Source organism: Daucus carota, chromosome 7, assembly GCF_001625215.2.
Source record: "Daucus carota subsp. sativus chromosome 7, DH1 v3.0, whole genome shotgun sequence".
In the NCBI taxonomy this organism is placed as follows: domain Eukaryota; kingdom Viridiplantae; phylum Streptophyta; class Magnoliopsida; order Apiales; family Apiaceae; genus Daucus; species Daucus carota.
This window is the reverse complement of record NC_030387.2, coordinates 37318310-37337466: the sequence shown is the minus strand read 5'-3', so window position 1 is coordinate 37337466 and position 19157 is coordinate 37318310. Positions and strand designations below refer to the sequence as shown.

At 33.6% G+C, this 19157-nt stretch overlaps 4 protein-coding genes across 5 annotated transcripts; all 4 read left to right on the top strand.

The window, feature by feature from the left end:
• Window positions 1–1215: 1215 nt before the first annotated feature.
• LOC108193407 (caffeoylshikimate esterase) lies at window positions 1216–6421 on the top strand. The gene is made up of 8 exons (XM_017360041.2): window positions 1216–1553; window positions 3208–3237; window positions 3891–4017; window positions 4108–4254; window positions 4690–4820; window positions 4891–5028; window positions 5166–5264; window positions 5725–6421. Exons 1-8 carry the CDS (start codon window positions 1410–1412, stop codon window positions 5974–5976), a joined length of 1068 nt encoding a protein of 355 aa, XP_017215530.2. The 5' UTR covers window positions 1216–1409; the 3' UTR covers window positions 5977–6421.
• Window positions 6422–7397: 976 nt separating this feature from the next.
• On the top strand, window positions 7398–9841 carry LOC108196739 (protein ABA DEFICIENT 4, chloroplastic). Of its 2 annotated transcripts, none has more exons than XM_017364161.2 (7): window positions 7398–7493; window positions 7704–7751; window positions 8500–8722; window positions 8885–8985; window positions 9118–9246; window positions 9341–9429; window positions 9588–9841. In XM_017364161.2, the coding sequence occupies exons 1-7, from the start codon at window positions 7407–7409 to the stop codon at window positions 9715–9717; spliced, it is 807 nt and encodes a 268-aa protein (XP_017219650.1). In that variant the 5' UTR covers window positions 7398–7406; the 3' UTR covers window positions 9718–9841. The 2 variants fall into 2 exon arrangements, with proteins under 2 accessions (XP_017219650.1, XP_017219651.1); XM_017364162.2 differs by having other exon boundaries at window positions 7431–7543.
• Window positions 9842–11373: 1532 nt separating this feature from the next.
• On the top strand, window positions 11374–13651 carry LOC108196740 (small ribosomal subunit protein eS7). The gene is made up of 6 exons (XM_017364163.2): window positions 11374–11514; window positions 12174–12258; window positions 12348–12421; window positions 12510–12630; window positions 13037–13219; window positions 13299–13651. Exons 2-6 carry the CDS (start codon window positions 12184–12186, stop codon window positions 13416–13418), a joined length of 573 nt encoding a protein of 190 aa, XP_017219652.1. The 5' UTR covers window positions 11374–11514; window positions 12174–12183; the 3' UTR covers window positions 13419–13651.
• A 1528-nt stretch (window positions 13652–15179) lies between these two features.
• LOC108193696 (elongator complex protein 5) lies at window positions 15180–18857 on the top strand. Its single transcript, XM_017360476.2, has 9 exons — window positions 15180–15529; window positions 15700–15792; window positions 15886–16052; window positions 16217–16263; window positions 16665–16734; window positions 17372–17601; window positions 17695–17781; window positions 18020–18095; window positions 18299–18857. The coding sequence occupies exons 1-9, from the start codon at window positions 15363–15365 to the stop codon at window positions 18490–18492; spliced, it is 1131 nt and encodes a 376-aa protein (XP_017215965.1). The 5' UTR covers window positions 15180–15362; the 3' UTR covers window positions 18493–18857.
• The last annotated feature ends 300 nt before the right edge of the window (window positions 18858–19157 follow it).

The following is a 19157-nucleotide window of genomic DNA, read 5'->3' as shown; positions in this document are numbered from 1 at the left end:
TAGCACCATATTTTTAAGACGCTGGTTTAGCTGCTCATCCCCCATGACAACCATCACATTCAGTGGCGGAGGGAGCCATGTGGCTGAGGGGTCAGCTGCCCCTACTTAAAAAATAAAACAAACTGTGTATACATATATAAATTGCAAACTCATTGGTCATTGGTCCTATAGGATGTCTTTTGTGTTCCTTAGTTTCTCTATGGTATGCTTGCCTGTGTTGATCGATATGAAGTCTATTGTACTGGTTCTCTATTAATGGTTTTATTCGATTAATTAAAAAAAAATTATTGGTCATTAGTCTATTAAAACTCAATGAAAAATAAACAATATACTGAAATGTAAAAAGGTTGAGTAATTAGTAGTATAAATTTTCATGTAATGAAGTTAGGTCATTATAATATTATGTTCTCTTCGTCCCACCAGATAGTTTACGTTTATTGTTCGCACGCATTTTGAAACTTCTATAAAGTATAGTTTGATAGCGTTTTTTTAATTTATTTTTTTTAAAATAAAAGTTTAAAAATCAAGCTTTTATTCATGAAAAAAAATCAGAAAAAATATTATAGAACTATACTTTATATAGGAGCCCCAAAATGTGTGTCAAAAAATAACGTAAAGAACCTGCCGGCTGCCGGGACGGAAGGAGTATTTATATGGCGCACCTCCCTGCATGAATTTCTAGTTCCCCCTGACCGCTGATCACATTCCTTTGTCTATTATAGAACTCAAATTCCACCGATAATCATTTATCATGTTTTCCAATAACCTTGCAAAGAGTTCCATGGATTAAAAAACAGGACGATGGGATAACTTATGCAATATCTTGTCTAATTATCAAGCAAAACACGCTGATTTTTTTATTTTTATTTTTTGACAGAAAGCAAAACACGCAGATTGTTATATAATACTCATATAATACACTCCCATGTTTTCAAAAATTAATTTTAACACACAGGTTCTGAATATATTAATATTGAATATTTAGTTAAATTTTATATATTTAATTATGTTTTTATAAATTAAAGTATAGATTTGATGTTTTCATCATAAAAATCGAAATATAAATTTTAATACATGTCAAAATATCAAGTCTTGGTTATTGAAAGTGAGAGCGAATATATATATTTTCCTCCGGATTAGACAAGACGGCAGTCACGGCACTCCAATTTTGAAAATCAAAAGCTTTAACTTAATTTTCAACTGACTTCCGTATTCGGACATCACATCTTTATGAATAAATTAATGTTTCATCTATCAAATCCAACCTAACTTGACATCTTAACTGAATCAAACATACGTACATATATACACAAGCTATTACTCCTCGTATCCCAACTCAATTTCGCCATTAATTGCATTTTCTTAAGCCACCTAGGGTTTAATCGATCAGGAACTCAGAAGCAACAACAATGGGGAAGCAAGCGAAGTTCTCGGAAGTCAGCGAACAAGTTCAGAAGCTTCTAGATGCTGACATGGACAATGTTTCTGCTAGGCGTAGTGCTCGTGAGGCTTTTAAGCAGATTCAACTTTCTATTGATCACTGCTTGTTTAAAGTATGTTGATTCTTCTTAATTTTTTGTTTTGAGATTTGTGTGTTGTAAAGTTTGAATTTTTTGTGTGTTGCGAAGTAAAGTTTGAATCTTTTTGTGTTTTGCTGAATAAAGTTTGAATTTTGTTTTCTTGATTCGATTTGTAGTATTTTGGTGAATTGTTGTGTTGAGTATTTGTATAATTGTGCGTATCAAGGTTTGCTATCGAGTTGTTATGTTCTGCATTTTGTGAATGACAATGGCATGAAATTTTGGAACTAGGGAATATTTGGTTAGAAATGTTATTGTGTAGGAAGAACTGCAGTGAATTTCAATGGAAATTGAGTCGTTAGACAGTTTGTAGAATTTTGTGCATAATTTAGCGCTTGTTCTTCATTGTTCTGCCTTATTGCTTTCTCATTGTTTATGAACTTCGCTTTATTCGCTCATCTTGATTCGTATTGCGTCCCCATGAAATTGAAGTCTGGTTCCTCAGCATCATTTTTGTAGTATAAATTGTCAACTGCCTTTGCACTGTAAGTTTACAATTTATGACTTGGTGGAGCCACATAACAATTTTATATGAAAAGACTGTTTTATTCTAGTTTCTTTTGTTCTGCCATCATCTCGTGTCCTCTGTTCAACTTATAAGTTTCATTTTTGACTCGCTGATCAAGTTATTCAAGTTGGGACATAGGTCACGCCTTGGAGACTAGGCGACGTAAAATGGCTAAGCATCCGACCTGCCTTAGTTTTCAAGGCATAGGTGACGCCTAAAGCTGCCCAAGTCCTCTAGTTCCGCCTAGTTCCCTAATTTCATTTTGACCCAGCCCAATATAATTTTGACGTGGTCCAGCAATAAATTAGTTATAAAAAATATTTCTGTGTTGTAAACATTACTGCACATGTAAAATAGTCCACAACAATCTAAAGGGGTGCCAAAAAATTCATTTAAAAATATTCTATCAGGTTTTTCTGTTATTCTTCTTTTAATCGTTACAAACACATCCACGTACATATATGTATAGTATATACATGTTCCGTTTTTTGTATAGAATATTTCAGGAGTATAACTACAACTTTTCTGTTTAGTATGGCCATTAAATGTATGTACGTGAAAATTAATTAATATATACAGTTAAATGTATAATCCGCCTAATGGCGCCTAACCGCCGAGGCAGTTATAACAATTGTTCTGACAACCCTGTAGCAGCTTTAAATGTATATGAGCTACTTTACAAGCATGCCTGTTCTGAATTATTAGACTTGTATCCTGTGTCGCTTTTTATTCATACAGCTCAGCTGATCTCGGATAGAAGCAATTTGCGGATGGTCAAAGTTCTACCTTCTTCCCACTATATTCAATTTTCTCCTAGGTTATAACATGTTAGTGTAGAGTCTTATGTTATATTTGCACAGAGCTATAGTTGTAACTCTAATTATTGCTAAATCGTATTCATCACATATATTAGCTTGATTATTCTACTGAGATTCTCTCTGATCTTTGAGCGTGTTCTTTTTCTGCATTACTTAATTAGTTAAAAACTTAAAATTGAAGTTCACAATAATATGCTCAATTTTGGGTGTTTCTTGAGACTCTCTTTTGTTGTTTCTTTTTCCAAGTTTAAAAATGCACCAACTATGGGCATAACATGGTCTTCTTTCATTTTTGTTGCAGATTCCTTACGATGGTGTAAAGATGAAAGAGGTATAAAGGACTTGATTATAACATCTATAGTTTCTTTTCTTACTGGTGCCTAAACTTTAGTTTCAAACGTCCGAGCAATAGGTTATTGGTCTCATTAGAAGACCGGTCTACAGGCAAACAGAATGCGCCTGTTCTTTCTATTTTAACAGATAGACGCTCCATATTAAACTTAAATTTTCTGACTCATGTTTGCTGAGATGGAGATCCATACAAGTCATAGCATCTCATTAGCATCTTTCCCAAGTATATTCAGACATCATGCTATTCATGGTTGGCATGTCTATTATCAGGCTTTTTAATTATTAATAGAAACTGAGTACTGAGAAGAAGAAGATGCATTATTGCATCTCTCTTTATCTGTTTTTTAATAGTTATATACTTATATTGCAACCTTTAGTATTGCCAGAAAGCAAATACCTATTATCTTATGCATATTCATAATCTTGGTAAGAAACCATCTCAACTGCAAAGATATATTCTACCACACTAATTATTTACTCATGTTTTAAAATAAAATTAAAAGCAATAAAATAGTATCTATAAGTTTGCATCAGCTTATTGTCTCATGTTGGCAAAAATTTGCTATTGCCTTGATGTGTGTTAAACAAACTTATTTATACCAAATTAATGATGTGAGATTCTTTCATAAACAGTCATATGAGTTGAACTCCAGAGGCTTGGAGATTTTCTCTAAAAGCTGGCTTCCAGGGACAAGTCCTCCCAAAGCATTGATTTGTTTTTGCCATGGTTATGGGGACACTTGCACTTTTTTTGTTGAAGGCATGTAGCTCACTATTATTAAAATTACTCGAATTGAAAGATTGTAAGTTGGAATTAAAGAAACTTACTTCTATAACATATTGCTCATAGGGATTGCTAGGAAGTTGGCTTCCTCTGGGTACGGAGTTTTTGCCATGGATTATGCAGGATTTGGTCTTTCAGAAGGTCTTCATGGTTATATACCAAGTTTCCACAAGCTGGTTGATGATGTTGTTGAGCATTACTCAAAAGTTAGAGGTACTGCTCACCTTGATTATTTTCTTGCATAGCCATTCCATTACCCATTGCAGCTATGTATACTTTTCAAAATTCATTTTATCAATCTGTAACCATATCCGGAGCTTAAACTGAATTTTATCTCTTTCAGTTATCCCCCTCCCCTGGTAAGCAGTTGTTTGTGCTCTTCGCAAACTAGCTTAATGTTCTTGGTTATATGCAGTTAGCACTTCTCTTTTGTAAGATGAAGAGTATGTCTGTTTAGCAGATGATACGAAATAGCATATCTTTTATACGAATAACTACTTCAATGATCATATTTATCCCCCTTTTCTGTTAGTATTCTGATTGTTCGAAATTGGAAGGCCGAATTTGCACGTGCAATCTGTGTAATATTCCTGATAAAATTTTTAAAATATTTGAGTAGAATTAATTGGATGGTCTTTCTGGTTGTAGAAAACCCGGAGTTTCTCACTCTTCCAAGCTTTTTATTCGGGCAATCTATGGGTGGAGCAGTGGCCCTGAAAGTACACTTGAAGCAACCTGATTCATGGGCTGGTGCTATTCTTGTCGCACCAATGTGTAAGGTACTATTATTGATTTTTCTGCTGGCATTCTCATTTAACTTATATATTAAATTGTTTGGAACATTTGTAGATTGCAGACGACATGGCTCCATCATGGTTGGTGACCCAAGTTTTAATTGGTGTAGCAAAAGTTCTTCCAAAGCAGAAGCTCGTTCCCATGAATGATTTTACTGCAATGGCATTCCGAGACAAAAAGAAAATTCCTCTGGTTATTATCTTTCTTTTTACAAAAAACATAACTCTGGAAATAGTTCAAATGATTCTAAAAGTCTATCAGCATAATGATATATTTTCCCATACCTTCCTCTGACTGTTTTAAATATTCTATCACGTGGCTTAATGCAGGCAACCTATAATGTTATTGCTTACAAAGATAAGCCACGTCTAGGTACTGCTTTGGAGTTGCTGCGGACGACCCAAGAGATAGAAAATGAACTTCAAGAAGTATGCCACTACCTTGATTATTTATTCTTGTATTTTGTGACCTGGGCATTACTTAAAACTTTGAGCTCTTTTTATGAGGCCTACTGCTTTTTTGTCAACTATGTCTTATATAAGACAATTTTTGGTTATATATCCCGTAAATGTAATTTGTACTATACCTTGCCTTGTAAATAGAATATGTAACGGCTGATTATGCAAATATACTTGTAGATTGCTCTATTGTTACAGAAATCTAGTAAACTACTAGCTTTATGGTGTCGAATCAGTCAGAGTTCAGTTACATATTAGCATTTTACAGTTTCCGTAACAATATATGAACCTTAGGATACTATGTAGCCTAGGCTGGTTGTCAAGCTTTTTTTACACCAGGAAAGTCAGTACTTAAATCTAGTGTGAGATGTTGTAGATGCAAGCCGAATACAGCACCAATAAATTTCTGACAGAGTCATATTTTTTTCAGATCTCACTTCCGTTATTCATCCTACATGGGAAAGCTGATGTAGTGACTGATCCATCTGTGAGCAAGGCTTTATACGACAAAGCTAAAAGTTCAGACAAGAAACTTAATTTGTACGATGAGGCCTATCACTCCCTTCTTGAAGGCGAACCAGATGAGATGATACTTCGTGTTTTGGGTGATATCATTTCGTGGCTTGATGATCATACTAAAACCACACCTACGGACCTACCTATTCATGATCCAACATTTTGAGGTCTCGTGAATAACTGTTTCAGATCAAGTGGCCCATCTCCAGTGAAATGCTCAATTATTTCTGTACTGAAAGAAAATATTGGCTGCTGCAGTATTCCTTGGTAACTCCTCTCGCTTCTCTATATTCTTAGTTTATGTGCATAAAAACATTCCAAGCTCCGAATGGTCGGCCTTTATTGCTAGTAAATCATTAGAACACTTGTAAAATTTTACAATTAGCTTCAGCCTTCAGAAGAAACTGAAGTTCTTGACATAAAGGTCAAGTCTAAACCCTCATTTGATTGGGGTGAACACCATTTTTACCCCTCTTTTTTTTTTTTTGTAATATAGTAACATGAGTATCTTTTTTCAGTTTTTATTTGTCATTTTCGCCTATGTGATACGGATTTGGCATCGACATTCAGTAGAAATAAAGTTGATCTATCGGAATAGCAATCTTTGGAAACATTGAGGGGTTGGATAGATGGTTTCTTGTTACATGGTTGATTTCTTTTTCTGGTTACCTGCATGGTTGAATTCATTGTCTATACTGTACTGTATGACAATGAAGCAAACATGTTGCCTAATAACATGTTTGTTTTTATTTATGCTAAATTGCCTAATAACATGTTCGTGTTGCATTAAAAAGTTGAAAGTGGGATACATCAGTGATGAGACAAGAAGACAACCTTTTCCTTCCACTAGCACAATTGTATTAGATTTATTTTTTCTTGCTAATTTCTGTCCTACTTTTAACGCATTATTAACTATAATAATATCAATTAATCTGTATCTAAAATTTTCAAGAATTTAATGCAAAAAACCTATCTTGCGAGTTAATATCAGTTCGTGTATATGTCACTGCCGTACCATTTTCTTCCCAAGTTTGGAGATTCAAAACCAAAAAAGTGCACCCAACTAGTAATTACTCCCATGCATTATTTGACATGTATTTTAATATATACACATATAATATAGTTTTATAATTTATTTTTAAATTTTCTTTTTCATAATTATTTAAATATTAAATTTTCATTTAATAAAAATAATTAAAATAAGTTGTAAAATTCTATTTTACCAAAATTTTAAAGTGCGTGTTAAGTCACCGTCCATACTCAATAGAGAGTATTTATTATTACAACTTTTGATAAAGTAGAAAATTTATAGTTTTATGTCATTATAACTTCATGCGGGACACCTCGTAACAAATGATCCATAATTGGCGGAATATAATTGTATAAATACAAAAAAATTCCTATATTATAAGTTTTTATAATGAAAATGGTAACGTAAGGGGCACAAACTAAGAGAAAACAACCAACACAAGCCACTGAGCTATCGAGATGGTCAATATTCATTTGTCCAAGTATCTACTCTAGTATCCTATTAGTACAATTTACAAGAGATTATATATTATTAATTTATTATTTTTTATATTTTATAAACTTTTGATGCTACTATTTAGGAAGTGGCCAGTTGGCAATGAGCTAATGAACATGGCCACCCCAGCTCTTTCCCACTTTGAATCTTCTTGTCTGGTACTCAAATTTCCCACTACACCAGGACTATCTTTACGATTTCTATTAGCGTGAGTACACTCGAGAATAATTACGAGAAGATAATTAAAATTTAAATCTATTATCATTTAGGCATGAGCCTATTTATGTAAGGTGTAACCGAGTGAAAAGACATTGTGATTAAACTTTTTTATTATTGCAATCTTTGTTCACTAATTTAACATTTGACAGCTGATGGCTTCCCTGTCTTGCCTCTGCAGTTCTCCTCTGTTTCTTAAGGTACGTGTTCTGTGTTTGCTGTTCATATAGTCTCAATTCTAATCATGCTTGGAAACTCGTTATGTGTTTGCTGTTCATATAGTTTCTGTTTGTATTCGTTAGATTGTTAGAAGATATAATATAATCCTGATAAGCACTCCTTTCAACATCTCGAGGTTTTGGGAGAACTGATCACTTGACATAAGTGTTTGCATGATTTATTCCCAGGGAGGGCGGCAAAACCCTGATTTAAAGGGAAAACTAACCCAGCAGTACTACAGATCATAGTTATAAATAGGTATCATTCAGTAGAAGAAAATTATGCAATTCAGTTAAGCAATTGGATCATGAATAAAAAAGGACGGTGATGAGTTCACTTTTCATTGTAGTTTAGGTTTTGGCCTTTATATATGTTGTTGTCATAGTTCTTGGTATTGAACTCCAGGTTTCAGAAAAGAATTTCAAATTCTATAAGAATCTTAAACTGAATTAGTTGTACGAGTTATGTGAGAAGTTCAAGTTTGAATCCAGTAGAAGTTCAAGTTTGAATCCAGTAGAGTTTATTCGCTTTGTTAATTGGACATGTTTTTACTAAAGGTAGTCGGCCTTTTGATCAATGATCTATCTCCGTTTATAGTAGAAAATATAACAGACTTGATGTGAAATTTAGCTAATAGTTTAACCTTGCTGTGATTTCTATAATAGTGAATAGTCTTCACTCTTCAGATATCTTGTTGGTGATAACCTTGTTTCTGCTTTAACATTGTAGAACGACGAATCAAGACTGGCTAACAAATCGTTATTAGCCTATACCAGAAAGGACCGGATAACAACTTATTGTCTTAATAGTGTCGAAACTGACCCTTTTAGTCGACATCCACATAGCATAAAGACAAAGAGATGGAGTTTCAAAGGAGGATCGAGGGTGATCACTGGACCCAATATTCAAAGATTTGCTTGTTACAGAAAAAGCTGTGGAGTTTATGCTTTATGTAAATTCCTTTTTCACAAATAACTTTGATTGAGAATTTTAATTTACTATGCATACCCTAAGCTGTTATCCTTGGTATCTTCTATATCGAGAATTCTTCTTATCCTTTAATAAAAAAAATTGCCATGCGCTCAATATTGAACTGCTTTTTGTGACCTTGCAGGGTTGACAAATCCTCAAATTGCAAGTAGTGCTTTCACCCTGGGAACTGCAGCTGTTCTCCCCTACTACACCCTTATGGTTGTAGCTCCAAAATCTGAGCTGGTAAGCCTAATATGGTGACAGCTTTTACTGAATTGCAAATACTACGATCCATTCTGAATCCAAAATGTTTTATTTTCTAATAGTTGAGCTAAATTACTGATATGCCTGATGTTTACATGCTTCGATATTCAGACCAAAAAATCTATTGAAAGTGGCATACCATATGTTGCGCTTGGTCTTTTGTATGGTTACCTACTCTACCTCTCATGGACACCTGATACAATGAAGATGATGTTTGCAAGTGAATATTGGCTCCCCGAGGTGTGTTTGAACTGTGGGAAGAACACGCGGTTTTTCTAATTGCAGAAATACTTTGTTTAAAAAAAATTTAATTAACATATTTACATTCTGACAGTTATCTGGCATAGCAAAGATGTTCTCCAGTGAGATGACACTAGCTTCTGCATGGATTCATTTGTTAGCTGTAGATCTCTTTGCTGCAAGGTCCGTTTCTCTCCCTCATTTCCCGCGAGCCTTAACTCTTATACCATGTTAAGTGACCAATTCTCCCAAAATTTCAAGATGTTGGGGGAGGGGCTTACGAGGATCATATTTTATTCTAACAGTTCTAACATTTGACGTATTGTGATCCTATTAATCAGGCAGGTTTATCAAGATGGACTGGAGAACAAGATCGAGACTCGGCATTCAATTTCCCTCTGCTTACTTTTCTGTCCTATAGGAATTATATCTCATGTAGTCACCAAAGCACTAACCAAAAGTACAGAGTAATCCAGTAAGTAGCAAGATTCACTTGTGCCTAAAGCATGCTTTTCATTTGACTACAGAAGTACAATGTTTGTTACTGCAGATTCCCTGGTTTTGCATTTCACAATTTTAGTCGGCTTTTCCATGATATATTGCTCACAATTGCTAACTTCTGATAACGAATTACAGAAGAAAGTAGATTAAACAGTTGTCAATGGCAAACCAGCTGACCTTGAAATATCATGCATGAAGTTGAACATTACATTTGCTGCAACCACAGCAAAACAACAAGTAACAAAAGACTACAAAGAAGTTGAACATATGAATGCCTCACAAATAGCTCGGATTTTAAAATGAGGGGTCACAAGCAAATTCGGATTGAACTTCCTAATATAAGAATTCTTAAAATTCTACTTTCGTAGATTAAGATGGGCAAAAAAAGATCTCAACCTATCTTGCTAAAAAAAGGTACAGTAAACGTACAAGGATCATGTAACTGTTTGTTATTTCCTTTAGAAAAAAAAAATGACATAGAATTTAAAGGTTTGGAATAAAATTAGAGATTTGGGATATTTTAAAGGTTTGATCATTTCAACCGTTGATGTTAATATATTTGACGGTTAACGCAATTGAATGGAGATTTGGAGTCAAAAGGCTAATTTTTAATAACGTATTTTGAAGAGTTGTTTATTAAACAGTTTTACAAAAAACCGTTAATTCAATCCGCTACTCAAAACATCTATTGAATCAGCTAGTCAAAACACCTAATTCAATCCGCTAATAGTTTAACGCTACTTTCCATACTGGACCAATATTTTATTCAAAAATATTTTCGGCATATATATTAGGGAATTTATCAAAGCTATCACTTTTGTTTTTTTTCTTTTTTGCGATTTTACTATCTTTTGAAAATATTACAGTTACCTTTTAGAAAATATTTATAAAAATTCGATCTCCAACCAGATTCAATTTCGGTTAATTAGCCCCATAGGGAGTATTGTTGAATGCGGTTATAACAGGTTGCATACAGTGTTCTCGTAAATATTCTCAAAAGATTGATATGTTTACAAAATATTTGGAAAAAATATAATATTTTATAAACAATATTTTGAACTTAAACATTTATAAGAATATTCGGCTTCTCTGATTTCACTTACCAATTTACATACAACCACAATACTCCAAAACCTTTGTTGACAAGTCATAAGTATATATATCAATTTCGGCTCAAACTTGTTAATTACCATTTACCAGGTTGTTTCATCAATTGTATCATTATCTAATTTTTATCTATTATTGAAATCATTATATTCTAATGTTTACGTGAATTGATCATCCAGAAATTGTTTTGAAAAAACTAAAATTAAATATGGGTTAAACAAATTCATAGAAATGTCACTAAAACAACTATATATTAATCCTAAAATAAATAACAGAATATGAGACAAATATTATAAGCTACGCCATTTGATGAAAAAATTCAGTCGGAATGAAAATTTTATAAACATTTTAGGACAATGATTTGTATTTCTTTACACAATTTTATAAATGCCGAGTATATATAAAATTACAACCAATCAATCAAATCTAATCAAAAGAGTCCTTTTAGGAAAACAGGCCCAGCCCAGCTGAATCGATAAATTACACAGCACACTGGGCTGGCCCAACTAACTGTGCAAACATCATCTCAGCCGTCTATGTAATTAGGGCTTGATGTACCCAAGTCATTTAAAACCCTAGTCGCCCCAAACTTCTCTCACTCTCTGCAACTTCTTGAGGCCGAAGCTCTAGGGTTTTGTTCATCAGCCGCTTCGCAGAAAGGTGTGAATTTGATTTAATGGGTCGTCTTAATTTGCTTTCTTTTCAATTGGGTTCTCTTTACTTTCTTGAATTTGTTAATATACACAAAATTGTGTTCATTTTATAGTCTTGTTTTCTTGAATTCTTGAATTGTTTATAAGTAATTGAATTTTGTTGTAGATCGAGAAGATTGAATTTTTATGCTATGTCATGTGAGTCTGTATCAAAATTCTTGGCTCTGTTTTTATGTATTTTTTTACATCTGATACATGTGTGTGTTTATCATGTTTTTTGAAGTTTTTATTTAGGCTTGTTAGTTTTGTTATTAGCCTAATGTAAGCGTGAATGTTTGCCACAAATTAGTAGTGTACACAATTGCTGAGTTGAAGCGTTTACATTGTAAATATCTATCTGATTAAATAAGAATTTGATTTATATTTAATGGGTTTCGATTAAAAGGATGCATTTGATACAAACATTTGTTTTATTTATGATTAGGCATCATAGAATGTTACCTGGCCTTTTGTTGTGCTGAATTGAACAGTGTCAACATGTTTGAAAATTCACTTTCGAGTGCTAATTAAATTTAAGGTTTCTGTTAGTCTCTTGTTGTTTATATGTACTGATATGGGATTTCTTGCTGTTTCTGTACTTTAAAGTGTTTTTTTGTTATTGCTCAGAGCTGTCAAAATGTATACTGCCAAGAAGAAGATCTCGAAAGACAATGGGCTTGATCCATCGGAGTTTGAGGAGTCTGTTGCACAGGTGATTTATTTGTAGCACTGTGGATGTTTTTAGCTTGTGAATCAATGTTAACCTCATTAGTAATATCCCTGTTTCAAATGTGTTCTCAGGCATTGTTTGATTTGGAAAACACCAACCAGGATCTTAAAAGTGACTTGAAAGACCTCTACATTAACTCTGCTTCGTAAGCTATTTTGCATTATGCATTGTTTGACTTGTCGTTCCACTTTTTGTCATTAAATTAAATTGAAATGCCTCTACTGTTCTTGCAGCCAAATTGACATTTCGAACCGCAAAGCTGTTGTCATCCATGTGCCCTATAGGCTGAGGAAAGCTTTCCGCAAGATTCATCTTAAGCTGGTTAGGGAACTGGAGAAGAAGTTCAGTGGAAAGGTAATTTTGTTCTTTCTTTCAAATTTGTGCAACCTTAAATTCTGGAGAAGGGAAAAAGGAAAAAGTATAAGGGGTAGGCCTTCTGTGGATAAAATGCAAAAGATGGGTAAAGAAATTGAAGATAGTAGTAGGAATATTTTGTATGCAAATAATTTTCTGTTGTACATTGTTTTGGAATGTCTTGAAAGACTTTGGTTTTCTTTATTTGCCAATCATGTATATTAAAATTTAGTTCAAAGCTTGCCTTTTTAAAAGAAAGAAAACTATAAATGTTATCATGATCAGATAATATATTTTTTCTCATTAATTGGTTTCCTTCAGTAAGGAGATACCCCTCTGCCTTGTTTCCTGTCCTACAATCATATGTTTTATTTACCTGTAAGCTAAATGTATGAGTTACTGACAGGATGTGGTAGTTATTGCCACCCGAAGGATCTTGCGCCCACCAAAGAAGGGCTCTGCTGCTCAGAGGCCTCGCTCCCGTACACTAACAGCTGTGCACGATGCTATGCTTGAGGATGTTGTTTATCCTGCAGAGATCGTTGGAAAGCGCATTAGATACAGAATTGATGGTTCAAAGATTATCAAGGTTTGTGAGATCTTCTATAATTGAATTCTATAGCAATATTCCATGGACATGCTTTGAGTATATGTATTGTGCATGGCAGATCTACTTGGATCCAAAGGCACGTAATGATACCGAGTACAAGCTGGAGACATTTGCTGGTGTTTACAGGAAGCTTTCTGGAAAGGACGTCGTGTTTGAGTACCCGATGAACGAAGCTTAAGAATTATTTTGCTTCTTGTTTGCACTTTCATCAGTTAAAGATTTTATGTATTTGTGATAATTGTTATTTCAAATTTTGACCAAGAGATTTGGATCTTTGATCCTCTTTTGCTTAGGAAATGCAGGAAAACTCGGGTTGAATTGCCTTTTAGACATTATCTAGAACCTTATTCTGGGTTTTGTTGATTTTGAACTGTGCAAATCAAGTTTTTTTAATCTGCTGTTGCTATTGAATTGCTTGTTCTTTCAGTAAAAGGATTAGAATATGTAGAAGTAGGTAGTTTCTTCTAAATAAAATCCAGGGGTTTGTATTCGTTTAGGATTTGTTTGTGTGAGGCAGGCTTGGGTGTCTTCGTAGCTTTTTTTCCGGAATTTGTAGGCACCGCCTTTATTTTGGTAGTGTCTTTATTTTGGTAGTGTCGAACTTTTGTTTTTCTTTGTGCTTCATATCTGTATGCAGTCTGAGAACTCAAACCAAAGATAGAATGAATAAATAGCCAAGCTAAAAGCAAGTTGAACTACGGTTGAAGTGAAGATACGAAAATAATGCTATTTATGTGTTTTGTATGCAACTTTGAAAATGCAGTTTGATATATTCGTATCTATCAAATGGAGTGTTTCTTATGTGAAATTCTCTTGAAGTTTGATATATTCGTATCTATTAAATGGAGTAGGAGTTCCCGGAAGCAGAACCATATGTCTTCTCAGTTTTGTATAAAACGTCTGGAACTACTCCCTCCGTCCCTCTCATTTGCTTAATTTTATTGTTAAATATGAGATAGTAGGGGAAGATAGTGAGTGTAATGATGAGAAAAACTTAGCTTAGTTTTATTGTTAAATATGAGATAGTAGGGGAAGATAGTGAGTGTAATGATGAGAAAAACTTATTATTAATGATGAGAAAAATTTATTATTCATAGTAACGTAACTGTAAAGAAACGAGGGACCGAGGGAGTATGTCTTATGTGTTAACCATTAGTATTTTAAATTGAATACTCACTTTTCACATTGTTTTTTTCGGGAAAAAGTGCTTGTCATTTTTTGAAACATCTTTTTCAAAATATGCCGCTGATACATATAAATACAAAATTTATAACTATTAGAATTTATAATACAAAAGATTTGACTAAATGGGTCTATAGACCTTAATTTATTACATGTTTTGGGTGATTTTTTTGGTTATGAATTAAAACATATTTAAATATTTTCATTGAAAAATATATTTTAAGTGATTATTAATTAATATTTTAATGATTTGATTATTATCAATTTATTTAACATGTTAAATAAAAATTTATTAAACAAATTAAATAAAAATATGCCAAGCCAAACAAGTTTAATAATTACTTAAACACGTTTTTTAATAATGCATATTATTTTAATAAAATAATTTTTTCATAATAAAATTTATATTGAAGAATATATGATAAAATAATAAACATTGTCACAATTTAATATATAATGTTTTTAATTTTTATACATGGATATATTGAATTGGAAGTAAAATACATAGAGTAAGAAGAAAATAAATATCAGGTACAAACTAATAATTATTTTTTGACATGTTAGACAAATTTTTATTGATTTTAACCTTATATTAATAATGATGACGCATGTATAAATATTGTAAATTCTTTCTAAAAAGACTCCTGATGAATTTAATTTTTTTTTATATTTTTTATAAAAAGAAAGAAGAATTTCTTAAATTTCAAAGCATATTGAAAACCGATTACATCAATAATTTTTGACATCTTTATTAGGTTTTTTTAGAATTAGAATTTAGTTTGAAGAGGCGAAGAACTAAGAAGAAGCTCTCAGCGCTGTCACGCTGTGTACAAGTATAACTGCAGCAAACACCCCCCTAAAAACAGATAAACCCTTTTGCAAAACTAGGGTTTTGTTGCCAAAAAGAAAGATCTGAAAATCAAAATTGAAGGAAAATATCATGGCGGAAACAATATGCAGAAGCCTTCGAGACGGAGCTTTGGAAGGCGAACATGCTGCAGCTCTCACTATCAAGGATTCAATCACCTCCCCTTTTGGCCCAGTCGTCTTCAATCACGTTCTCACTCAACTCTCCTCCTTCATTTTGGCGGGAAAATCTCAATCCAGGTCTCTCTCTCTCTCTCTCCCCCTCTCTCTCCCTCTCTCTCTCCCCCCTCCCCCCCTCTCTCTCTCCCCCTCTCTCTCCAGCTTTCCCAGCTCCAGTATTTATCCAATGTATCCTATGTATACCAACCCTCCATTCTGTTCTAATTTGTATTGCATATTTGTAACTTTAGGGGGCTCGTACTGATTGCACTAACACAAAGTCCATCGTTCTATGCCAATTTATTTAAGACCAATGGAATCGAAGTTGCCTCATCGGATAAATGGTTAGATTAATTGATAATGCAGAATTGCAGTGTGTGTGTGTGTATAAACTCATTTTTAACTTTTGAATTGTCCTTATATAATTGGATTATCAGGCTTAGGGTATTGGATTGTTATACTGATCCTCTCGGTTGGAAAGATCAACTTGCCAAGTGTGGGGGCATTTCAAATTCTTCAACCTCAACGGCAGTTAGTTCTAGTCTATGCAAGGATGTTAAGAATTTGGATAAACTTTTCACTCTGCTTCTTGAATTAGGAAGAGGTATTGTAATTGCTCAATTAAGTTCTATGGTGACAAATATAGGATACTATATGATCACTGTTGTGCTGTAATTTTTTTGTGAGTTTATCAGTGAAAAATAGGATGAAGTTAGTATGTTCTATGGATACTCTTCTTATTCTTGTTCTTGGTTCATGTGAGTTTAGGTGTTATTGGAGCAGAAAAATGTCGTTTTTCAGTTGCTATCGACTCGGTAAGTCTACTATATAATCTACTTTATAAGTTTAGTTGGAATGTTGATGACAATGTTGACTGTTGCAAATATACATTTAGTACACAAATACTCAAATAATGTATACCTATGATGATCTTACGGCAAAATAAAAGATAGATGCAGAGCTATCCAAATTGGCAAACTTTGTAGTCAGGAGCTAATTTCTTGGACTGGATTGTTGATGGGGCTACATATGAATCTGATTAAAAAGCTCATTGTAGCAACCATCTAGAATTTTCAGCATGTAATTTTTGTGACTTAGATGGACTCTTAGTTAACTAAAGCTGTTTAGTAAATTAGCCTTTATTTGTGCTGTAAGTATGTAGTCGTGCTGTGTGAAATCTGTCCATTGCTTACTTGTTCATTATTTATTTATACAGATTAGTGTGATGTTGAGGCATGCATCAATGGTTTCAGTTGCTGGATTTTTGAGCAATCTACGGAGCCATGGTATGTTGTATATCTGTATCGTCTCTGTAGTAACAGTTTAATGTATGTGTCCATGAATGATAATTATGTAATCTGTAATTATTAAGCTGTTTGTATATTAGTAACCCGATTTATACATGTGCTTCTATAAGGTGAAGCTACAAAATTTTTACTAGCTTCAAAAATTGCAAAAGAGTAAAATATAAGGTACATCATGTCGTTCTTGAATAGATGGATTAATATTAAATTAGTAAATGTGTATTTATGAGCACATCATATGTTATCCCTTGTACATGATCTGCTGTACACTTTCATCTCTGGTTGGCATATTTGGATGGATTTATCATAGACTTTTTGAAACATTGCCCAGTACGTGTTGCATGATGAAATGTCATGTGAAATTTATACATATGGTTACAAATAGAATCAGCAATCAGCTTTTATATGGACTGTAGCCCTTTCTCCATAGCCATCATCCACGAGCTGTTAAGTCATTTAATCTGTCGAAAGCCTAACTCCGAATTTAAAACCTATCAAGCATCACGAAGAATGAGAAATTTAATGTACCCACAATATTCTTTGTACCTGTAAAGTTGTGAATTTCATATCGTTAACATTTATGCATGTTGCACTGTTAATAATTATTCTCTTCATACAGGCGAAATTTCTAGTGTCTTTTGGTTATTGCATGAGGACCTTCATGAATCCAAGACTTCTGCGGCACTTGAATATATGTCATCTATGTTAGCCACCATAGAACCTATGACTCAACTAGCAAATGGACTAATAAGGGAGAGTACCGAGAGCATTTCATTTACTGAACAAAATTTTGATAGAGGGAAATTCAACACACGTTTTAAGCGCCGAAATGGCCGTGTTAGAGTTGTGGTATGTTGTAATTGTTGTTTTTAGTTTTTCATTCTGAAGTTGCTAGTTTTTATTTGAGACGAGCACATCTAAAATATAGAATACTTTTACCAGTGTGAGGAGTTCAGTGTTGACCAATCTGGCATTAAGTTCAAATCTTTCTCATCTGAAGATGCAGTTGCTCAGAGCATTGTACCCAAGGTTAGGTATCTTAATACAGATTTTGCGTATTAATTAAATGTTTACTTCTCTTTATAAATTATTATTATGGACGGGCACTGCAAAAAGTTGACATTTAGCACCCTACAGTGCCTCATCCGGACATAATACTACGTAACCTGGTAGCCATGAAGAATTAAAGAAACTGATGAGTAACTTAAAGTATTCATGTGAACATATGAGATATACTGTGAAAGCATTTTTTACATTCTTTTGGCAGCTGCAATTCAACCTTCAGCTTTCAGAGAAGGAAAAAAATGACAGGGCAAAGGTTGTACTTCCGTTTGAACACCAAGGTTAGATTGCATTTTGATTTGGACTATATTCATGGAATAGATATTGGAATAAAACGAAGTTACTAGTATAATGGAGTATTAAATGTGCTTATAGTTCCGAATTTTAGTTATTTTTATTGCTTCCCAGGAATAACAGTGAACTATTCTTGGTACTTGAATTGTTATTTACCCCGACTTCCCAATTGATCTGTCACTTCCTTCAGGAACTGGAAAATCAATTGAAATTTATGATGGCCGGAAACCCCTCAATGATGAAAAACTTGGTGTAAAGCCTTCAAATGCCGCGAAAGTTCAAACTAATGTGGCATCAGGAGGAGGCGAGATTATATATTTCCGTGATTCAGATGATGAAATGCCGGATTCTGACGAGGACCCTGATGATGATCTGGACATATGAAGTGCACTGCTGCTTGGATGTTAGGCTGGCAACATAGCACTCTTATTGGAGTGGTTAAAAAAATCGTTTTCGTTGTGTTTTTCAGGCCCGGCACTATCTTTGTTTCAATCTGCCCTCGTGTGACTGGATGCTTTGTCCGAATATAAAGTAGCCGGAACAACCTTTAAGTGTCACCATGATACCAGAGATGGTGGCTAGGGCAGAAGCTTTTGCCAGGAAACGAGGCTCAGAAAAAAGTAGGGATCTGATAAGAGTAGCTTACTAGAGCTGTTAATTGACCATTGGTTCTCTAACTAACAATAATAGCGTTTGTAAGAGAGAACTGCTAGAGGAAAGTTCCATTGACCATTTCTTTAATACGAAAAGATCGGACAATCCACTCTTTCTTAGTTTCTTGCGCCATAGATTATCTCTATCTCTACAACAGAATTTGTAGGTATTTAAATCAACATGTTAAGAAAAATAAATAAATTGTACAACTTTTTCTAATACTTGTTTTCTAGATTAATTTCTTTAAAACTTTAATTAGGCATCAAATACCAAAAAAGCGTGTTTAGAAGTTAAATATTAATTATATGAATAGATAATTAATTATCAAATGACAAGATAAATTTGTGCAAAAATAAACAATAATCAGAAAATGTAAAAAAGAAATACAAACTGAA